The sequence below is a fragment of the Crotalus tigris genome, unplaced genomic scaffold (assembly GCF_016545835.1).
Source record: "Crotalus tigris isolate CLP2741 ecotype Arizona unplaced genomic scaffold, ASM1654583v1 scf7180000024437.13266115, whole genome shotgun sequence".
NCBI classification, from domain to species: Eukaryota; Metazoa; Chordata; class Lepidosauria; order Squamata; family Viperidae; genus Crotalus; species Crotalus tigris.
In genome coordinates this window covers 13,233,418-13,257,643 of record NW_024100606.1, presented here as the reverse complement: position 1 = coordinate 13,257,643, position 24,226 = coordinate 13,233,418, and the positions used below count along the sequence as shown (strand labels likewise).

At 43.5% G+C, this 24,226-nt stretch overlaps 1 protein-coding gene across 1 annotated transcript in view; it reads left to right on the top strand.

Moving 5' to 3' along the window:
• LOC120302707 (dymeclin-like) overlaps positions 1 to 24,226 on the top strand; it is a gene marked incomplete at its 5' end in the record, with an annotated part of 140,258 nt that overhangs the window by 8,365 nt on the left and 107,667 nt on the right. The window contains one exon of the mRNA XM_039331532.1: positions 16,491 to 16,658. Coding sequence (XP_039187466.1) covers positions 16,491 to 16,658 — 168 coding nt within the window. The remainder of the gene's footprint in view (positions 1 to 16,490; positions 16,659 to 24,226) is intronic.

The window sequence follows — 24,226 nt, the reverse complement described above, 5'->3', positions numbered from 1 at the left end:
GGTTTTTCTTGCCTAGATGTAGAACCTTGCTTTTTTCACCATTGAATTTCATTTTGTTAGATAGCACCCATTGTTCAAGTCTGTCCAGATCCTCCCCTGTCTTCTCCTATGGGACTCGTGGATGTATACGAAATTTAAGAGCGTCACAGCTACCATCACAAAAAGGCTACGGGGAGGGTCCATTTGCAGAATGACTTAAACAGAACTTTATAACACTCTCAGTTTCACAGAAAGCGAAACTTGCGAATCCACAAGATAAGTGATGCTTCTGTTATCCCTTCAGTCATGTCCAACTCCTGGCGATTCTGTGGGCCAGGACCCTCCGATCTTGCACTACTTTACAAGATAAGTAGGTTGCCCCCCCCAAAAAAAATATCCCTTAAATTACAAAACGCAAATTCATTTGAATCTAGTTTTTCTCTTCCAGTGTTTCTCTCAGCCTTCCTCAAGTCCTCCACATACAACTTTTACCACCATCTTTTTTCCACCCAGAATTGTAAATCCACTAAGCATGCTGTTCAATGGTCTTTTTTGTCTTTTTATTATTATTTTTTCTTTTTAATATTCACAATTAATCCAGATGTTTCCTTTCCCAGTTTTACTTTCTTTGTGAATTCTTCTCCACTTTCTTTGCTTTTGGCTAGCAAAGCAGCAGTTTTCTCCCTATCTTAAATTGTTAAGTGTTTGGGCCTCCTGTTTTGATTCCAGCTATCATTTCAAAACCTGCCTTCATAACTGTATAAATTAAACAGATAGGAAGGTAATATGCATCCTTGTCTGACTCCCTTTTTTAATTCTGAGTCACCCTACCCAAAGATAAAAACTAATTACTCCCCCATGCAGGGCATCCATCTCTTCTTCCCACGAAGTTGTGTAGAAAAATAGGACAAAAAAAGATTATCTTGGCTTTGATGACCAGAAACTAAATCTGCTCGTACTATGGAAGGATTTCTCTCTTTCTCCAGGATTAGTGGAGTCCATCTCACCAGAACACCCAACCTTTTGTTCTTTTCTTAGTCTGATGACAGGAGAGTGAATTAATTTTTAAATGCCTATTATCATGATTTCGATTTTAGTTTTATTTAGATTAGCCTACTCCCAAGTATACAAGGCTGCCAAATCAGAATGTCAAATGATGATGTGAAGCTGCTTCATCAACCACAAACGGCACTGATCCCAATTTGTGTTTACATCAAAATGCATAAACCAGTAAAAAAAAAAAAAATTACAGTTGTGGCTAACCCTGCAGAAGAGTCTTTAAGAGAAAGATTATAATGCAAGCAAAGAGGCAACTCTATATAGTTGCTACAAGATATTATTTATTATTTGTCTTTGAAACGAACATAATGGAGGACCCGATAATATCCTTTCAAGACGGTTTCAAGATTTTGGCCAAGTCGAATGATATTTAAGTGGTATTTCATTTCACAGGGCAGGTTAGGGACCGTCCTTTTCATATCTTATGCAAAGCAGCTGATCTCACTAGGGATAAAAAATCACATCTGTTGCTTATTTGGGAGTAAATGTGTGAACAGGAAGAGCTACAATATACAACTCAAGACTGAAGCCTTCTGCAGCTGAGTTGCTGCCTAATGAGGGCTGCAGTTGATTTTCCCTCTCGAAAAGAATTGCGTTTCAGAGGGCTGGGACGTGGAGGTAGGACCGGCTCAGAGAAGGAAATGCGAATTCAGCCCAGCCGAAAGGAATAGATGAGGATATACTTTGTTCCTATGACATCAAAAAACAAAACAGGATTGATAGTGTAATTGAAAATAATGACCTATTTACGTCCATGTATTTGGAGGAGAACAGGTCAAGCCCCAAAGAGATATAGTTACGCTACTACAGGCCATCCTCGACTTACGATCACAATTGAGGCCAAAATTTCTGTTGTCAACTGAAACATTTGTTAAGTGAGGTTTGCCCCCTTTCACAAGCTTTCTTGCCACAGTATGTTTAGTCTGGTTTAAGGAAGAGAAGGATGAGTGGGGACAGGATAGCAGCCTTCCAGTATCTCAGGGGCTGCCCCAAAGAAGAGGGAGTCAAGCTCTTCTCCAAAGCGCCTGAAGACAGGACAAGAAGCAATAGATGGAACCAAGGAGAGAAGCAACCTGGAACTAAGGAGAAACTTCCTGATAGAATAATTAACCGGTGGAACAACCTGACTCCAGAAGCTGTGGATGCTCCAACACTGGAAGTTTTTAAGAAGAGTCTGGACAGCCATTTGTCTGATTGTGTCTCCTGCTTGAGCAGGGGGTTGGGCTACAACAGGGCTTTTCAACCAGTGGTACGGGTACCCCCTGTGGTCCATTGGCACCTGGCAGGGGGTACGCAGCCATCCTAGAAAAGTGGTAGCAGGGGAGGGGAATGCACAAGCCTGAGTGAGAGACGGCTGGAGCTGCAGGGCTGTCAGGGCTCAGCGGAAGCACCAGGATCAGCACCAGGCTCCAGCTGGAGCTCAGCACTGATCCTGATGCTTCCGCTGAGCCCAGAAGAAGGCCGATCAGCTGGAATGTTGCAGCCTCTCCAGGGTCTTGTGATTTACATTCAGAGGCTTGGCAACCGATTCATATTTATGACGGTCACAGTGTCCCAGGGTCATGTGAAAGGACCAAAACCTACTGCAACCACTCAGCAGACGGGGGGAATAAAAACCAAACATCCCCCCACCCTACCCCCACTGCCAGTCCTCAACAGAAATGTTCACAACAATGAAAACCTCGGACAGGAGGAAGAGCATGGCCGGGCGGGCAGGCAGGTGTCTTGTTCGGCTGTGCCCTGGGGGAAACTTTTTTCAGTGCCATTGTAACTTCCAACAGTCACTAAGCGAACAGTTCTAAATCGAGGACTACCTGTACTTCATCATTGTTTTCCTTTTTTTTTTTTTTTTTTTGTTCAAGTTTTTGAGACCTTGCTAGGCAACTGGTGGTACTCGGATGTTGCCATATCCTAAAAGTGGTACAATGGGTGAAAAGGTGGAAAAGCCCTGGACTAGAAGACCTCCAAGGTCCCTTCCAACTATTATTATTATTATCGATCATCGCACAGTCAGCCAGATGTTCAGACTGGATTTGGCATTTTGTCTACCTATCGAGTCCTTACCCAGGACCTGGGATAGGCAGATGTGGATGTTTGATGGTATTACAGATATCGTCGCAGGATGGAAGCAGTTCCTAATAAGGCCGCCTTTTGCAATTGACTAATAGCGAATTTGTCAATGCCAATGGTGTTCAAGTGGTGCTCCAGTTGTTTTGGGATTGCACCCAAGGAGCCTATGACTATTGGTACTACCCTTGCTTGCTTTTGCCACAGTCTTTCTATTTCTATTTGTAGGTCTTTGTATTTTGTTATCTTCTCCAGTTCTTTCTCGTCTATTCTGCTGTCTCCAGGCACTGCCACGTCCACTATCCAGACTTTTTTGTCTTTCTTATCGACAATTGTTAAGTCTGGGGTGTTATGTTGCAGGTGCTTGTCTGTTTGAATTCTGAAGTCCCAGAGCAGTTTAATTTTATCATTTTCTATGACTTTCTCTATTTTATGATCCCACCAGTTTTTGCTTACAGGCAAATGATATTTTTTGCAGATCTTCCAATGCACCATTGTTGCTACTTTGTCATGCCGCTGCTTGTAATCAGTTCTGTGCAATCTTCTTGCAACAGCTTACCAAGTGGTCCACTGTTTCTTCAGCTTCTTTGCATAGGCGGCACTTACTGTCTGTTGCTGTCTTCTCAATTTTGACTTTGTATGCATTTGTCCTTAAGGCTTGGTCTTGTGCAGCCAGAATTAGTCCCTCGGTCTCTTTCTTCAATTTTCCTGCTCTTAGCCATTGCCAGGTTTTATTATTATCTGCTTTCCCAGCTATTTTTTTCATGTATTGGCCATGTAGTGCTTTGTCTTCCCATGCCTCTATTCTGTTCTTCATTTGGTCTTTCTTGTAGGCCAGTTTGGTCTCTCCAGTAGTTAGTAAGCCTTCCTGATATACTAATTTCAGTGCATCTTCATCATTGTTCTTCAGATATTCTTCCAAAGCCATTTTTTCTTCTTCAACCATCTGATGTACTTGTAGCATTCCACGCCCACCTATTTGCCTTGGTAGATAAAGTCTATCAATGTCACTGCGTGGATGAAGGGCGTGATTCATTGTCATTATTTTTCTGGTCTGCCTATCCATTGCTTTTAGTTCTGCTTGAGTCCAGTCCACTACTCCAGCTGTGTACCTAATAACTGGATTGCCCAGGTGTTGATTGCCTTTATGGTATTTCCTCCATTGAGTTTGGACTTTAAGATCTTCTTCACTCTCTTGATGTATTCACCTCTAATCTTTTTCTTGACTTCAGTGTGCTTGATGTTGTCAGCTTGAAGGATACCCAAGTATTTGTAGTAATCTTCCTCATCCAGACTCTTAATGTTATTTTCGTGGGGCATCTTGATTCCTTCAGTTTTTACTATTTTTCCTTGTTTGATAGTAAGTGTGGCACATTTGTCCAAGCCAAACTCCATTACAATATCTTGGCTATATATACGGACAGTGTTGAGCAGCGATTCTATTTCAGATGATGTTTTTCCATACAGCTTCAGATCATCCATGTAAAGGAGGTGGGATAGTCTAGCAGATGTTTTTGATGTTTGATAGCCATGTCCTGAGTTATTCAGTATTGTTGACAGAGGAAACAGTGCAATAACAAATAGTAATGGTGATAATGAATCTCCTTGAAATATCCCTCTCTTGATATTAACCTCTCCCAGCTTCTCACCATTGATCTGCAACTGTGTCTTCCATTGTGCCATCGATCTTTGCACAAATTTTCTGATGTTTCTACTGACTCCTGTTATTTCTAGGCACTTGATTATCCAATCATGTGGCAGAGAGTCAAATGCCTTTTTGTAGTCAATCCATGCAACATTCAGGTTGGTCTTCCTTCTCTTGCAGTTTTCCAAGATCATTTTGTCTATTAGGAGTTGATCTTTTGTTCCTCTGCTATTGGGGCGGTTTCCTTTCTGCTCAGGTGGAAAGAGATTGTTTTCAACTAGATGCTGTTGTACTGCATCAGCTACCACACCAGTTAGTAATTTGAAAGTTGTTGGTAAGCAGGTAATTGGCCTGTAGTTGCCTGGTGTTGCCCCTTTTGCTGGATTTTTTCATTATTAGGTAGGTTTTCCCAGTTGTTAGCCACTTTTCAATTTCTCCTCCTTGTAGTATATTGTTGAACTGCTTGGCAATGAGTGGGTGTATAACAGTTAGATGTTTCAACCAAAACCCATGCAGTTCATCTTCACCTGGTGCTGACCAATTTTTTATTTTCTTTGCTCTTTTTTCTACCATTTTTGTTGTTATTACTAGTTCTTTCATTTCAACTTCTGTTTTATTTGCATCCACCTCTTTTAACCAAGCCACATCCTTGTTGTATTTCTTTGGGTTATCCCATATCTGCTTCCAGAACTGCACTGTTTCTTCCTTGTCAGGTACTGACTGATTCCTTGCAGTTTCTCCATTGATGGATTGGTAGAAACGTTTCTGATTGGATTGAAATTGGAGGTTCTGCCTATAGTTTGCAATTCGAGCTTCATATCTACTGATTTTCCTGGCTATAGCTGTTATTTGTTGCTTTATTATTTCCAGTGCTTCCTTGATCTTCCTTGTTTCTAAGTGGTATTTCTTGATTAGGTATTCTTTGGTCTTCTTGTTCTTCAGCTTCTTTTCTTTCATCTGTTCTAGCTTGCTTGCATGTGATCTTAACTTGCTGATCTTATTTTCTAGTCTAACCTTCCATTTTTCTGGTGCACTGTTTGTTTGTTTTTCTTCTTTGTTGATTTTGCATCCCAGGTATTCAGTTATAACTGCAGCTGTGCTGTACATTAGTTGGTTTGTTTCTTGCAGTGAATTGGTGCTTATACTTGCTATTGCAGTATTTGCATCTTTTAATGCTTGTGCTAGCTGTTTCTTTGAAACAAGCTTCAATGCAGGCAGCCTTATTCTGTTGTTTTTGTGCTGTTCTAGATGCTCAGTTATTCTTTGTTTCAATTCTTTTATTTCTTTAGTTAGAGGGTTTTGTTCTTCCTGAGGAAGAGGTGCCTGGTTTCCAAATGAGAACAGTTGTATATCTCTGCTAGATTCCTTCACTGCCAACTTCCCCTGGTTTGCCTCTACATTCTGAATTACTTCTGGTAAGGCTTTGATTTCTTTGCCCTGGCTAAACCTTTGCAGTTCGTCCAATTCTGTTTCTGTGAATATTTTATTTCGTATTATAAATCGGCGTTGATCTGCTTGTTGTTATTATTATTATTATTATTATTATTTAAGAGAATCACTGCAGTTGCTACGTTGGTAACAGGGCTGTTAAGTGAATCTGGCTTACCCTTGACATTAATTGTCTGAAGATGATCACATGACCGCGGGACACTGCGACCGTCGTAAACATGAACCAGTTGTCAAGCTTCTGAATTTCGTTCACGTGATCACGGGAATTCCGCAACGGTTGTGTGAAAAACGGTGGTGAGTCACGTTTTTCAGTGCCGTTGTAACTGAAAAGAAGGAAGCAAGCTGTGGGGGTGACAAAGGGGGAAGATGGAAAGGCCCAGCAGGTGGATGGGAAGAAGCTGAGAATGGAGGTCGTGTCTGGGAGCTGAAATGAACTTGGCTCCAGTGACTGTGGAAGGTGAATTGTTGGCTTTAGCCTAGAGAATGGATGGCTGGTCGTCCTAAAATCGACCAGGAGCTGTTTGTAGCCCTGAAAGCTCACTGGAGGGTTGGGAAACGAGGAAGCCTCACCGAAGAGGAACATCCTAGAACAGTGTTTCCCAAACTTGACAATTTTAAGGCATGAGGACTTCAACTCCCAGAATTCCACAGCCAGCGTTGCTGGCTGTGGAATTCTGGGAGTTGAAGTCCTCATGCCTTAAAATTGTCAAGTTTGGGAAACACTGTCCTAGAACAAAATTATTAACCCAAAACAGGAGGCTTGTGTGTTTGTGGGTGTGCATTTGTGTGTCTCTGCCAGAAGATATAAAAATGATGAAAGGTTTAATTATCAAAAAGTCATCAGCTGAATCCAGGCAATTTGTATCCAGAGGCCCTGCTGGCTGTCACCCATGCCCAGGGGTAGGCGGCCTTGGCAACTTTATGACTCGTGGACTTCAACTCCCAGAATTCCTGAGCCAGCCGTGCTGAGGGAAAAGGGAGAGGTTTCCAAGCTGAGCCAGGCTGGCTGAGGAATTCTGGGAGTTGAAGTCCACGAGTCATAAAAGAGCCAAGGTTACTTACCCCTTCCCATACCCTTATAAGCTGAGATTACTGCAGCATGCCCTGCGTAGGGCCTGCCCTTGAAGAGCATTCGGAAACTTCCACTGGTGCACAATGTGGCTTCCCCACGTAGTAAATGGTGCCGGATGCACGGCACATGTAACACCACCACCAGTTGCCAGTGTGTTTCTGGGGCCAATTCCAGGGGCTGGTTGTCACCTGTAAAGGCCTACGTGCAGTGGTGGGATTCAAATATGTGAACAACCAGTTCTCTGTGTGGATGCCGCTTCCAGCAGTCCATTCTGGGCCTGGGCAACAAAAAATCAGCTCCAGGTTCTGCCAAAGTGGTGCGAACCGGCTGAATCCCACCACTGTATCTTTCTTTCTTTCTTTCTTTCTTTCTTTCTTTCTTTCTTTCTTTCTTTCTTTCTTTCTTTCTTTCTTTCTTTCTTCTCTTTCTCTCTTTCCTTCCTTCCATCCATCCATCCATCCATCCAATGGTGGGATTCAAATATGTGAACAACCGGTTCTCTGTGTGGATGCCGCTTCCAGTAGTCCATTCTGGGCCTGGGCAACAAAAAATCAGCTCCAGGTTCTGCCAAAGTGGTGCGAACCGGCTGAATCCCACCACTGTATCTTTCTTTCTTTCTTTCTTTCTTTCTTTCTTTCTTTCTTTCTTTCTTTCTTTCTTTCTTTCTTTCTTTCTTTCTTTCTTTCTTTCTTTCTTTCTTCCATCTATCCATCCATCCATCCATCCATCCAGTGGTGGGATTCAAATATGTGAACAACTAGTTCTCTGTGGGGATGCTGCTTTTGGAAGTCCGTTCTGGGCCTGGGCAACAAAAATGAGCTCCTGGTTCTGCCGAAGTGGTGCGAACTGGCTGAATCCCACCACTGTCTACGTGGCTTGGGACCGGCGTACCCGAGGGACCATCCTTTTCCAAACGTCTCCACTCGTCCAGTTTGACCCAGCCGATGGGGCGTTTTGCAGACCCCATCAGCCAAAGGGTGCCGGCTGGCAGGCAGTAGAAGAGGGTCTTTTCCCGCAGTAGCCCCTGCTCTGTGAAGTAGCCTCCCCTCCCCTTGGACCTTTCACGAGGCTTTCCAAACCTGGCCTGAGACTCGGAATGTGTTAAGGGCCCCTTTCCCTGGCTCCGCTGTTAGTTGATTAATGATCTCGGCTGCAGTTTGTATTTATCTTCTGGATGTTTTTACCATTTTATTGTTTTAATTGTTCTGTAATTTTAGAACTGTAAGCCACCCAGAGTCACTTGGTCGAGTTGGGCTGCTTATAGAAATTGAATGAATGAATAAACAAATAGCTGCCAATTTATGTCACTGAGAGAAATGACGAAGCGCCAAGAGCTTTGGCCAGGCTCTTTTGATAACTATAGACAGGAGTCATATTCCTGGTTTGGGTTTATCAAATCAATTTATCTCCTTCCCTAATGGGCAAGGCAGCTCCAGGTGAAAAATAGCCTTTTAGCATACATGTTAGGTATGGATGTACAGGTTATAACTTACTAAGGTCTACACAGTTAGAGGGACGAGAACTGAAAGTTACAGTATGGGGGGAAAGGCTTAATTTAAATAGCTGCTGTCTAAATTATCTCCAAAAATAACCACGAAGCTAAAACCGAAACTGCTTTTTCATAGTCTTTTGTTTAAATAAGAGGGAAAATGGAAATATTATGTGGCACTGCCTCTTCCAGTCAAACCCTTTGGATTTTTAAAAGCACTCTATAATCCCACCTTCAAAACAATGATTTTGAGCACAGCTTGCAAGATCTTTCAAACTGCTGTTTAAAACATGTACCCATATTCATCTCAGCCTTTTTCAACTTATAATAATAATAATAGTAGTAGTAGTAATAATAATAATAATAATAATAAAGTTGGAAGGGACCTCGGAGGTCATCTAGTCCAACCCCCTGCTCAGGCAGGAAACCCTATACCATTTCAGACAAATGGCTGTCCAGTCTCTTCTTAAAAACTTCCAGTGTTGGAGCATTCACCTGCTTTTGGAGGCAGGTTGTTCCACTGGTTAATTGTTCTAACTGTCAGGAAGTTTCTCCTTAGTTCCAGGTTGCTTCTCTCTTTGATGAGTTTCCATCCGTTGCTTCTTGTCCTGCCTTCAGGCGCCTTGGAAAATAGCTTGAAGAAATAGAGGTCGGAAATGCAACTGTTTTTCTATAAAAAATCAGATTATTTCATAGAGGTAAATTTCTCATCAGCATTAGCAAGTGTTTCAAAACTACCTCATAGCTAGTTGAGTTGTAGTGAATCTACAACTAGTGTAAACTAATCAGCTACTTCTGTTCTGGGAAGCATAATTGCACAAAGTGGAAATTATTCTAACAAGGTGAGATGCCGATTAAAATAAAGGCTGAAGCTAATATAGATTAATTATCATAACAGAAGGAAAGACCTAAGAAAACTAAGCCTAATTAAGGTATTCTGCATTGGACTCTTCATTTATATATCTCAAAAAAGCTCATTCTGCTTTTACGCATGTGACAGCAATAATATATTCCCTCTCTCTACAGGTAGTCCTTGACTTACAACAATTCATTTCGTTACCCTTCGACTAAAAAAACTGACTTATGACCATTTTTCACACCTATGACTGCTGCAGGCTCCCCACGGTTGAATGTGTGAAAAACGGTCATAACTCACTGTTTTCAATGCCATTGTAACTTCAAACGGTCACTAAACGAAAGATTGTAAAAAGGACTGTCTGTATCATTAAATACTCACTGGAACATTTCTATTGTTTTGCAGGAAATAAATTATATTGTCCAAATTCAAACCAGTATATGATGGTCTCATGTTAAACCAGTCAGAATGTCTGGTTAAAGGCAATGATGTCTGCAACAATCCAGGTTAAATGTTATGAGATCATAAGTGATGGGGGTTAGGTCTAGAGCAGGGGTAGGCAACCTTGGCTCTTTTATGACTGGCAGACTTCAACTCCCAGAATTCCTGAGCCAGCCATGCTGAGGGGAAAGGGAGAGGTTTCCAAGCTGAGCCAGGCTGGCTGAGGAATTCTGGGAGTTGAAGTCCACCAGCCATAAAGGGAGCCATAATTCCCCCATGCTGGCTCAGGAATTCTGGGAGTTGAAGTCCACCAGTCATAAAAGGGCTAAGTTTGAAGACCCCTGGCTTAAATATTTAAATATTTTTCCTCACAGTCACATGATCAAAATTCAGGCATTTGGGCAGGGGTAGACAACCTTGGCTCTTTTATGTCTCATGGACTTCAACTCCCAGAATTCCTGAGCCAGCCATGCTGAGGGGGAAGGGAGAGGTTTCCAAGCTGAGCCAGGCTGGCTCAGGAATTCTGGGAGTTGAAGTCCACAGGTCATAAAAGAGCCGAGGTTGCCTACCCCATAGTGAAAGCCATGGTTTTCCCAGGAGAAACGTAGGGACCCTAAGGAAGGCCGAGCGCCGAAGAATGGATGATTTTGAACCGTGATACGGGAGAAGAGTCTGGAGAGTCCCTTGGACTGCAAGGAGATCAAATCGGTCGATCCTAAAGGAAATCCATACTGACCGTCCTTTGGAAGGAGGGACCCTGAAGCTGAAGGTCAAAGACTTTGGCCATCTGACCATAGGAGAGGACTCCTTGGAGAAGACCCTGATGAGGTGGGGAAAGACGGAAGGCGAAAGGAGGGGGTGGCCGAGGATGCGATGGCTAGATAGAGACATCAATGCAACGTGGATTTGAGCAAAGCCCAGGAGACGGAGGAGGGCGTCCATGGGGTTGCGAAGAGTCGGACACAACTTAGTGACTGAGCCACAACAACCTTTAGGAGGATAAGAGCAGATGATCTCAAGCAGCCCTGTTCCAGAAGTAGCTTTTTAGGGTTATTCGGTCTTCTGAAAGAGGTTTGGTTATTCTCCAGAGAAATTATTTTCATATTAGCTTGCCTGGGGTGATTCTGAATCCTACAGAGCAGTAGTTCAAGGAGGTAAAGATTTTTTAATATTTCTTTTAATAAAAGAGATTGAAGTGTTTTAGTTTTTAATAACTCTTCAGATTTATGCAGCACATGAACCTGGAAATTTTTTTTTTTTATACACTGAGAAGGCATTAGAGATATTTTATTAGTTTCATTATCTTCCCCAAATGGCAGGCTTTCACCCTTAAGTAAGAACAACTGTTTTCAATAGGAAAACTCCAAACCACATGTATTGATTTCCCAGGCTCCAGCTAACCAGACATTCCAAATACTGACTTTTTTAGAGGGTGATATCAAACATTTGAGTACATTACTGCCACATAGCTAGAAATTAAGCTGACGGTTTGTCGGAGGAAAATCTGCAGCCCATAATCTGCTGTGGGTAGCACATGTTGCTTTGCCTCACTTGGCTGTGAGGAAAGAGGTACGCTGGCTGCTTTAGGGGGTTGCGTTGTAGAGATGTTATTGTTTTTACCTTAAATACTTCCTTTTCACTGTTTTAGTAATAAAATGCATATTTTTGTTTCTTGGAAAACAAAACTCATTGGCTATTTTAAAGAGCTCTACTGGAAATGAGATCGTCGTACACTGTTTAGCAAAGGCAGAGTTCAGGTCTGCTATATATATAGATCTATATCTATATATTGAGAGAAAGAGAGAGAGAGAGAGAGAGAGAGAGAGAGATGTATATATGTGTGTATATATATATGTGTGTAATAATAATAATAATAATGACTCGATAGGTAGACAAAATGCCAAATCCAGTCTGAACATCTGGCTGACTGTGTGATGATCCATAATAATAATAATAATAATAATAATAATAAAAATAATAATAATAAATAATAATAAAGATAGATAGATAGATAGATAGATAGATAGATAGATAGATAGATAGATAGAGGACGTGGCAGTGCCTGGAGATATCAGAATAGACGAGAAAGAATTGGAGAAGATAACAAAATACAAAGACCTACAAATAGAAATAGAAAGACTGTGGCAAAAGCAAGCAAGGGTAGTACCAATAGTCATAGGCGCCTTGGGTGCAATCCCAAAACAACTGGAGCACCACTTGAACACCATCATTGGCATTGACAAATTCGCTATTAGTCAATTGCAAAAGGCGGCCTTGCTAGGAACTGCTTCCATCCTGCGACGATATCTGTAATACCATCAAACGTCCACATCTGCCTATCCCAGGTCCTGGGTAAGGACTCGATAGGTAGACAAAATGCCAAGTCCAATCTGAACATCTGGCTGACTGTGCGATGATTCATAATAATAATAATAATAATAATAATAATAATAATAATAATAATAATAATAATAATAATAATAATAATAAAGTTGGAAGGGACTTTGGAGGTCATCTAGTCCAACCCCCTGCTCAGGCAGGAAACCCTACACCATTTCGGACCAATGGCTGTCCAGTCTCTTCTTAAAAACTTCCAGTGTTGGAGCATTTACTGCTTCTGGAGGCAGGCTGTTCCACTGATTGATTGTTCTCACTGTCAGGAAGTTTCTCCTTAGTTCTAGGTTGCTTCTCTCCTTGGTTAGTTTCCACCCGTTGCTTCTTGTCCTGCCTTCAGGTGCTTTGGACAATAGCTTGACTCCCTCTTCTTTGGGGCAGCCCCTGAGATATTGGAATACTGCTATCATGTCCCCCCTTGTCCTTCTCTTTGTTAAACTAGACCTACCCAATTCCAGCAACCGTTCCTTATATGGTTTAGCCTCCAGTCCCCTAATCATCTTTGTTGCTCTTCTCTGTACTCTTTCTAGAGTCTCAACATCTTTTTAACACTGTGGTGACCAAAACTGGATGCAGAATTCCAAGTGTGGCCTCACCAAGGCATTGTAAAGCGGTATTAATACTTCACATGGTCTTGATTTTATCCCTCTGTTAATGCAGCCCAGCACTGTGTTGGCCTTTTTGGCATAGATAGATAGATAGATAGATAGATAGATAGATAGATAGATAGATAGATAGATAGATAGATAGATAGATAGATAGATAGATGGATGGAGATACAAATATAGATATATAGATATATAGATATGGACTATAGACTATATCTATATCCCAGAATTCCACAGCTAGCCAAGCTATTGTTGAGAATTCTGGGAGTTGAAATCCATTCACCTTCAAGTACAGCTAGTCCATACTTGGGACCACAACTGAGCCCAAAATTTCCATTGCTAAGCAAGACATTTGTTAAGTGAGTTTTGCCCCTTTTTACGACCTTTCTTGCCACGGTTGTTAAGTGAATCCCTGCAGTTGTTAAGTTAGTAACCCGCTTGTTAGGTGAATCTGGCTTCTCCCTCGACTTTAATTGTCAGAAGGTCGCCAAAGGGGATCGCGTGACCCTGGGACGCCACAATCCGTTGTAAATACGAAGCAGTGGCCAAGCGTCTGAAGGTTGATCAGGTGTCCCTGGGGCTGCTGCAGTGGCTAATAAGTGTGAAAAACATTCCTAAGTCGCTTTTGTTCAGTGCCCTTGTAACTTTGAACCGTCACCAAATGAATTGTGTTCAGTTGAAGACTACCCGTGTGTGGACTTCCTGTCCCAGAATCCCACAGCCACCCTAGCCGTGGCAGAGGATTCTGGGAGTTGAAGTCCATTCACCTTCAGTTGGCCAAGGTGAGGAAACACAGCCATGAGGGTACATATTAATCTTGTGATTATTTTTCGTGGGGGCACCAAAAGAGCGTTGCAAATGTTTTGGCAGCGGAAGATGCCGTATTACCAACAGTTTTGGACAAGGAAGAAAGGGAGGAGTGTTTCCAAATGCAGTCTTAATATATCATCATTCCTTTAAATTAGGATCAAAATTAAATTAATATATTTACAAAAATCAGGTGTCACGAGGGGAAAGGCTACCAGGAAAGGAACAGGATATCCGTGTCGTGCCTCAGACTCTGTTCCCCATCGTCGTGTTTTCCACCAAAGTGTTTCCATGCAACCTTCCACTTTGTTACTAGAAATGCGACTCTTTTCCCTTTTTCCTGAAATTGAAAAGCTGAGCTAGAGGAAATCCTTCCTTTGGAACTGAAATTGTCCCTGATATTCCCAGAACTTGGGGTGAGGACACACCTCCACTTGAGCTTAAAATGTGTCCCCGTTGAACTCAACAACGGGAGGCGTCTGCGTCAAGATCACCTTGCTCTAAGTTCAGATGGATGTTTTGACCCTGATATGCTTGTTGAGGGGAATCGAATACTCCGAGAGAGACGGGCAGTTAAGAAATATGAAATATTTCAGTACAGAGAAGAGCAACAAAGAGGATCAGTGGACTGGAGGCTAAAACATATAAAGAAACGGTTGCTGGAATTGGGGATGTCTGGTTTAACGAAGAGAAGGACGAGGGGGGACAGGATAGCAGCCTTCCAATATCTCAGGGGCTGCTCCAAAGAAGAGGGAGTCAAGCTATTCTCCAACTAAGGAGAAACTTCCTGACAGTGAGAACAATTAACCAGTGGAACCACCTGCCTCCAGAAGCAGTGAATGCTCCAACACTGGAAGTTTTTAAGAAGAGACTGGACAGCCATTTGTCTGAAATGGTACAGGGTTTCCTGTCTGAGCAGGGGGTTGAACTAGATGACCTCCAAGATCCCTTCCAACTTTTATTATTATTATTATTATTATGGATCATTGCACAGTCAGCCAGATGTTCAGACTCGATTTGGCATTTTGCCTACCTATGATGATGATGATGATGATGATGATGATGATGATGATGATGATGATATAAATGAATTTTCAATTTGATGCATTGGCTCAGGGTTGTGGAGGTGAGATCCAGCCTAATTGGAGCAAAGCACAAAGTCGAATGAAGTAAAACTTCGTGTCTGAATAACCTTTATCGCGAAGCTTCTTTTTAGGAGATATAAAGACAGCGGAATTTGCTGTAAAACAAGACAAACCCTCCAGAAGCCATGCCGGCTATATGATCCACGGACTACAGGATTCCCCCAGCCCATAATTCCCTAACCGCTCTGGCAAACGTGGCTTATTGTTAACTGCTAAGATTCTCTCAGCTGGTGGGAAAGCGGGAATGGATGACTGAATTTGGCTTTTGCTGTTTCTGCAGTTGTAGATGACAGCTTGTGGAAAACCACACACAAACTGCGCAACGGTTCCCATAACATTTTGTATTACATCTTGGCAACAAGTGCCTTGTTTTTTGAGTTGCATGAAAAGATGGTTTGGATTCTTCTCCCCCCCCTTTTCCCCCCTCCCAAAAGTAAAATCTACAAACCTGCCAAAACCGGCAGCCTCCTTTGCGTCACTAATGAAATCATCCTGGATGGTTGCGTAGATGATAAAAATAAAGTAAAATAACAGAACTGCAGAATTGGAAGGGACCTTGGAGGTCTTCTAGTCCAACCCCCTGCTCGGGCAGGAAACCCTAGACCAGGGGTAGGCCACCTTGGCTCTTTTATGACACGTAGACTTCAACTCCCAGAATTCCTGAGCCAGCCTGGCTCAGCTTGGAAACTTCTCCCTTTCCCCTCAGCATGGCTGGCTCAGGAATTCTGGGAGTTGAAGTCCACCAGTCATGAAGGGGGCCATAGTTCCCCCATACTGGCTCAGGAATTCTGGGAGTTGAAGTCCATGAGTCATAAAAGAGCCAAGGTTACCTATCTCTGACCTAGGCCCTGCTGGCTGTCACCCATGCCCAGAGGCAGGCGGCCTTGGCTCTTTTATGACTGGTGGACTTCAACTCCCAGAATTCCTGAGCCAGCCATGCTGAGGGGAAAGGGAGAGGTTTCCAAGCTGAGTCATGCTGGCTGAGGAATTCTGGGAGTTGGAGTCCACCAGTCATAAAAGGGCCAAGTTTGAAGACTCCTACCCTAGGCCTAGAGTCTAGAGCAGGGGTAGGCCACCTTGGCTCTTTCATGACTCATGGACTTCAACTCCCAGAATTCCTGAGCCAGCCATGCTGAGGGGAAAGGGAGAGGTTTCCAAGAGGAGCCACGTTGCCTCAGGAATTCTGGGAGTTGAAGTCCACGAGTCATATGAAAGAGCCAAGGTTGCCTATCCCTGGCCTATACCATTTCAGACAAATGGCTGATTAATCCACCCTTTTCTGCCTTTGCCATTTTTTTATTTTCATTTTCATTTTATTTTTTTAAAAAGAAGTATTGCTTTGCTCTTTGACATCTGCCACTGAACTTTATTTCCACGGTGTTTGGGTGCAGCTCTCTTAAAGGAAAACTCCTCTTTTCTTTGTTCCTTTTTCCCGTTTCTTTCTTTCTTTCTTTCCCCCCCTCTGCCCTTGTCTTGCAGCTACACCTGCCGCCATTTGCGGAGATACGTCTGTGTCTTGGACAGATTGTATTTCCCCCGCCAGTCCCACTGCTCTGCGCTGGAGCGTTGCTTCTCAGCCCTCGGGGACCACGGAGAGGAACTCTTGACTTTAACTTGCTCTCACATGCTCAGATCCTATGCTTCCAGGTTGTGAACCTCCGCTCTCCACTTACCGCATGCTGCATGCCACGCGTGACCGGCCTGTGCATGAGCGAAGGGGGCAAGTGGGAGGCGCGGAAAGTGTGTGTGGGGGGGAGGCTGTCAGATTTTAGATGGCCAGTAACTTTTACTAACAAAGCAGCCGCTGGTGTCACGTAGCATCCACACACCGTACAAAAAAGCAAGCCGGTTGTGGTTTTTCACACTGAGTAAAGTAGAGGTGGGCAGGACCTTCTTTCTTCCCAGAAATGGAGTGTTTAATTTCCTTTGTAAGTACAAAGGTAGTCCTGGACTTACAACAAGTTCATTTAGTCACATGACTTACAACCGTTGCAGCACCCCCGTGGTCACCTGGCTTACATTCGGATGGTTGACCACTGACTCACATTTATGACAGTTGCAATGCCCTGGAGTCATGTGCTTCCCCTTTTGCGACCTTCTGACAAGCAAAGTCAGTGGTGATGGTAGTAGTAGTAGTAGTAGTAGTAGTAATAAAGTTGGAAGGGACCTTGGAGGTCATCTAGTCCAACCCCCCGCTCAGCAGGAAATAATATACCATTTCAGACCAATGGCTGTCCAGTCTCTTCTTAAAAACTTCCAGTGTTGGAGCATTCACCGCTTCTGGAGGCAGGTGGTTCCACAGGTTAATTGTTCTGACAATCAGGTGAAACTACATTCTGTGTTACTAATTTAAGAACTAATTTGCCACCAACTGTGGCAAAAAAGGTCGTAAAATAGGGCAAAACTCACTGAACAGTTTTCCCACTTAGCAACATCAGTTTTGGGCTCAATTTTGCGGTAACTTGAGGACGACCTGTATTAAATATCACTCTTTTCCCAGTTCAGCTTCATTTTCACATCCACACCAGCTGTGTCATTTAACTAGCATAGGTGGGAATAGAATTGAACCTTTCCTGTGGCTCAAGATGGGTCCTTGGTACCCTCTGCGCTTGCTTGTTTTCTTGCAGACATTTCATTACCCAACTGTTGTTATTGATGATGTTGCCTAGTTTGGGTAATGAAATGTCTGCAGGAGGACAGCCAAGCTCAGAGAGCACCAAGGACTTCACAGATATTCTCTTCTGTATTTTCAAGTCATGTAGAGAACTAATTATTATTTGGGAAGTCTGTATTTTCACTCCCCTGGAAAGGCAGGATTTGTTTCTATCCCACTGTTACCATTTTTATAAGCAACTCAGGGTTGCTTATAAAGTCTTAAAGTTGCCAAAGTTGAGAACCCCTGATCTAGGCCAGGGGCCTTCAAACTGGGCCCTTTTATGACTGGTGGACTTCAACTCCCAGAATTCCTCAGCCAGGCACGCTTCATCTAGGCCAGGGGCCTTCAAACTGGGCCCTTTTATGACTTGTGGACTTCAGCTCCCAGAATTCCTCAGCCAGGCACGCTTCATCTAGGCCAGGGGCCTTCAAACTGGGCCCTTTTATGACTGGTGGACTTCAACTCTGAGAATTCCTCAGCCAGGCACGCTTCATCTAGGCCAGGGGCCTTTAAACTGGGCCCTTTTATGAATTGTGGACTTCAACTCCCAGAATTCCTCAGCCAGGCACACATGCCTGGCTGAGGAATTCTGGGAGTTGAAGTCCACAAGTCATAAAAGAGCCCAGTTTGAAGATCCCAGTAATACTCCTTCTTCCTCCAGTGTTTTTTTCCACCAGAAGCACAGTGGATTGGGATGAGAGAGAGAGACTGGCCCAAAGTCACCCAGCTCGCTTTTGTAGATAAGGCAGGGTTAGAACTCATGATTTCCCAGTTTAGCTTGGTGCTTTAACCACTAGACCGAACTGCACCCCTACAATCTACTCAGAAAGCATCGTTGCTAATAATAGCAGCTTCCTTTCCTTCCCCAAAGCAGTCGTGTCATGTACTTCTTCACTCCGACCGATTGCCACCTGCAGGGGAAAAGAAACCCACAGTATAACGTCTTCCATTTCCACATGGCTCACTATAATTAAATATTTCCCTACTCAGATGTGTGTGTAAGAAGAACTCACCCCCCCCCCACTTCCTGTCACCAGACACACGGAGGCCCTTAGCTAGGACCCTGATTTTTCTGAGCCATTTTGGGGGGGGGTAAAATTTTGATGATAAGAATGCCAAATAAGCAAAGAGCAACATTCAGATGAGGCAGGGTTAGTAGGAGCCCTGCATGTGTATAACATCAAAAGGAGACTAGTGTAGGGAAACAAAACAGAAGGCCTGTCTGCATTTTTTGTTCTTTTCTTAGTCAACTGAAACTATAATCGTGGTTGCAACTTGATTGACTAGTGCAGGAGTAGGCAACCTTGGCTCCTTTATGACTGGTGGACTTCAACTCCCAGAATTCCTGAGCCAGCCTGGCTCAGCTGGGAAGCCTCTCCCTCTCCCCTCAGCAGGGCTGGCTCAGGAATTCTGGGAGTTGAAGTCCACCAGTCATAAAAGAGCCAAGGTTGCCTGCCCCTGACCTAGTGGTTTGAATATAAGACTTGGCGGAGGCTAATTGGCTATATTTCAACCCCAATTGGACACTCTTTTTTTAATTTTTTGAAGCCCCTAGAGCAGGGGTCCCCAATCCCCGGGCTGTGCACCGGTACTGTCTATGGCCTCTTAGGAACCGGGCTGCATAGCTGGAGGTGAGGGTGGATGAGTGAAACTGTGTCTGTGCAGCATATATATATTGCACGCTCCTCCTTTCCCCTCTCCTATTCCGTGGAAAAATTATCTTCCGCAAAACCAGTCCCTGGTGCCAAACAGGTTGGAGACCTCAGCTGTAGAGTGCTTGTGCTTCTTTCAAGAGATAAAGTCAAAAGGAACTGAAAACATATTAGGCAAATCTCACATCAATGGTTTCGTTGGTCTTGCTCTTAGTCTTATGGAATTGTTCTATTAGAATAAGAATAGAATAGAATAGAATAGAATAGAATAGAATAGAATAGAATAGAATAGAATAGAATAGAATAGAATAGAATAGAATAGAACTGGAAGGGACCTTGGAGGTCTTCTAATCCAGCCTCCCGCTTAAGCAGGAGAATCTATACCATCTCAGACAGGTGACTGTCCAGTCTCTTCTTAAAAACTTCCAGTGACGGAGCACCCATGATTTCTGGTGGCCAGCTGTTCCACTGGTCAATTATCCTCCCTGTCAGGAAGTTTCTCCTTAATTCCAGGTTGCTTCTCTCTTTGATCAGTTTCCAACCATTGTTTCTCGTCCTGCCCTCTGGTGCTTTGGAGAATAGTTTGACCCCCTCCTCTTTCTTGTGGCAGCCCCTCAAATACTGGAACGCTGCTATCCTGTCTCCCCTATTTCTTCTTTTCTTTAGACTGGCCAAACCCAAGTCCCGCAGCCGTTCTTCTTATGTTTTAGCCTCCAGGCCTTTGATCATCTTAATTGCTCTTCTCTGAATTTTTTCCAAACTCTCAACATCTTTTAGTCAGATCCAAAAAATGTGGTCCAGATTTGGTCAATATCCAAGCAGCATGTTTTAGCAAGGTGCACTAAGAAACAATTGAATTAGTACCAAATAGGTGCAAATGGGAGACACTGGATATGTTTAATTGATTTTTCCCAAAATTAAGATAAGAAAATCTTTTTTAAAAAAAGGTTATTGAGTCACTTTTCAAATTTGTGGAAAAGCTTGAGGTTATACATGCTAAAAGTCCCCCCACCAAAGAACACAGCATAGCACAGTATAGCTTCTCCAAATAAAATAGTATATTTAAATTCATGCTAAACTCACTTTGCACATTCCTTAGTGTTTTATGAGTGCTGCCAAAAATTTCGGGACAGCAAAGGGGAAAAAATTGCATGACAAAATGTGACCAGAATATGGAGATTATCCATAATGGGAATAACAGTATTCCGACTATGCAAGCATATAAGGCAGAGAGACCACACAGTAAACATAAATAAAACCAGCTTGATTGTTAAGGGAAGAAGAAAAAGAAAAACATGGCATGCAATTTAAAATAGTTTCCTTTGCTTAAGAACAAACAATCGTTGTCTATAAAGAAAGGCTTTTAAAAAAAAATAAAAAAGTCTTTACAAGAGGAAAACATAGCAGTAAAAGAGAGTTTATCGAACTGTTCAGATTAAAACCAGGAATAACAAACATCTGCAGAAATGAAATCTTTGACTGAATTTATCTAAACTTAGGGTGGGTCAGGAAACCCTGCTGAAAGAGGAATGAAAATTATTTTCTCACATATGTCTGTATTACCTTTCTATATAACTGGTGCAAAATCCAAACATGCTGGATTTTGGCTCCCAGAATTCCCTATTGGCACGGAAGGGGGAGACCGTGGAAATACCAGATTTGAGGATCTGGTTAATGTAGCCGCCTGCTACGTGTGAACCTGTGCTTGGTCAGCTTTGGGTGATCTCAGAAGGCTGAAGAATTGGGGTGATGGGCTGGACCAAGCAGTCAGAATAGCATTTTGGAAACAAGAACAATTAGAACATGATAGCAGTGTTCGAGTATCTCAGGGGCTGCCCCAAAGAAGAGGGAGTCAAGCTATTCTCCAAAGCGCCTGAAGGCAGGACAAGAAGCAACGGGTGGAAACTGACCAAGATGAGAAGCAACCTGGAACTAAGGAGAAACAATTAACCAGTGGAACTACCTGCCTCCAGAAGCAGTAAATGCTCCAACACTGGAAGTCTTTAAGAAGAGACTGGACAGCCATTTGTCCGAAATGGTCTAGGGTTTCCTGCCTGAGCAGGGGGTTGGACTAAATGACCTCCAAGGTCCCTTCCAACTTTTATTACTATTATTATTACTATTATTATTATTATAAATCCCTTCTACATTCTTGCTAAAGAAAACTCATCGCCAGGAATCAAGCCCAGTTTTTTTGGGGGGGGGGCATTTTTTAGTCTGTTTTAGCTGAGGAATGATTAGAAATGTCGATGAAGATTCTCAGTCACCCAGGTCTGAAGGTTGTCTGAAGTTGTCTGAAGTTTGAATCCTTGCAACTGGGCTAATTTTTGTTGCTAGTTTGAGAGACATTTGGCTGCCCATCCAGGCTTGGAATACACCAGGGGCAGGCAACCTCGGCTCTTTTATGACTGGTGGACTTCAACTCCCAGAATTCCTGAGCCAGCCATGCTGAGGGAAGGGAAAGGTTTCCAAGCTGACCCAGGCTGGCTGAGGAATTCTGGGAGTTGAAGTCCACCAGTCATGAGGGGGCCATAGTTTCCCCAGGCTGGCTCAGGCATTCTGGGAGTTGAAGTCCATGAGTCATAAAGCGGCCTAGGCCTAGGCCAGAGGTAGGCAACTTTGGCTCTTTTAGGACTCGTGGACTTCAACTCCCAGAATTCCTGAGCCAGCTATGCTGAGGGGAAAGGGAGAGGTTTCCAAGCTGAGCCAGGCTGGCTCAGGAATTCTGGGAGTTGAAGTCCACGAGTCCTAAAAGAGCCAAGGTGGCCTACCCCTGGAATACACCAACTCCTGCCTCACCAGCCCTTGATGAACATTTTGAACTCAAAAAATCCGTCCAATTGCCATGATTCCTCCTTCAAACAGCCTTCGGAAGAGTCGGAAATATTTGCATTTCTAGTAACATCAAGAAAGCCGAGCAGCCCAGATAGGAAGCATTGCAGGAGCCGTGGGCTTCTGCATTTCAAGGGCCTGAGTGTGTCAGTAGCAAAATAATAACAGTGGTATGCATCACTGCAGTTTTAGACATTAAAACTCTGGGTAGAAGGACAAAAGTATTTTGGCACTTCGCACTTCCAAACCCACATTTCCTGTGACAGAACACCAAAGGAAGGAGCCTCTTGGCAAGTGGGACAGGACTGAGAAATCGGTGGCTTCCTCCACATCCATCAGTCATACGGTTTGGGGGATGGGGCTATTAAAATGGGGGGGACATAGTTCTCCTTCAGAGTATCATTTCCCCTTTGCTCTTTGCTTCACTTATTTGAATGCCTCACTTCAAGGACAAAGTGGGAACCACTAGAGCAGGGGTTGGCAACCTTGGCTCTTTTAGGACTGGTGGACTTCAACTCCCAGAATTCCTCAGCCAGCATGGGGAAACTTTGGCCCCTTCATGACTGGTGGACTTCAACTCCCAGAATTCCTGAGCCAGCATGGAGGAACTGTGGCCCCTTAATAATAATAATAGTAATAATAATAATAATAATAATAATAATAATAATAATAATAATAATAATAATAATAATAATAATAGTAAAGTTGGAAGGGACCTTGGAGGTCATCTAGTCCAACCCCCTGCTCGGGCAGGAAACCCTACACCATTTCGGACACATGGCTGTCCAGTCTCTTCTTAAAAACGTCCAGTGTTGGAGCATTTACTGCTTCTGGAGGCAAGCTGTTCCACTGATTAATTGTTCTCACTGTCAGGAAGTTTCTCCTTAGTTCTAGGTTGCTTCTCTCCTTGATTAGTTTCCACCCGTTGCTTCTTGTCCTGCCTTCAGGTGCTTTGGAAAATAGCTTAATTCCCTCTTCTTTATGGCATGACTGGTGGACTTCAACTCCCAGAATTCCTCAGCTAGCATGGGGGAACTATGGCCTCCTCATGACTCGTGGACTTCAACTCCCAGAATTCCTGAGCCAGCATGGCTCAGCTTGGAAACCTCTCCCTTTCCCCTCAGCATGGCTGGCTCAGGAATTCTGGGAGTTGAAGTCCACCAGTCATAAAAGAACCCAGGTTGCCTACCCCTGCACTAGAGTAATATTTTTCAACCTTGCCCACTTTAAGATATGTGGACTTCAATTCCCAGAATTCCCCAGCCAGCCGTGCTTTTGCGCAGCCTCCAGAAGTCATGCAGGAGGGCGGTGCAGTTTTTGCAGACCCGCCAGATATTGCACAAGGACGGGGCACGCCTCCCCTTCAGGGCCAGGCTTAGCTTGGCTGCCAAGGGCCACTGTTAGGGGGGGGGCTAGATCAGCGGCCCCCAACCTTTGGGGCACCAGGGATCACCGGTTCCGTGGAGAGAGGTTTTTCACGGACTGGAGGGTGTGTGGTTTTGTGTGCTGCCTGCGTCCCGCAGATGGGGCTTTGCTTGTCTGTGTGTGTGGACCGGTTGCTGGAATGCTGCAGCCCAGTACCGATCCACGGACCGGAGTTTGGGGGCCCCAGGCCTAGATTGGAGGTGGGCAAGGAGATGGAGATGAAAATCTGTTTCCTTGGGGTGGCACATCAGGAAATGAAAGTCAGGCATTTTCCAAATGTTTGACACACCGAGCCGTAAAGATTCAACATCACTGGATTATACGGATGTTATGCGGATGTTAAAACAGAAACACATACCTAACACATAAATGAATTTGAGCATTTCTCTCATAATTGTATTCCTCGTTTATTACAGGGCATTGGGTCTAGATTTAGACAGGTTGAAACTAGATCTAATTGAATTCCAATTTAGGATTATTTTAATTATTGCTATGGACCGGGACAGTAATTTAAATGCTTTTTGGTGGGTAATTACACTAACCCTGGAATATTAAAATGTGTTTTGCCCAAGATTTTATCAGGGATATATTATTAATACAGAGAGAAAGCATGACCTCTGTAATTATGAAAAAATGGGATCCAAACAAAA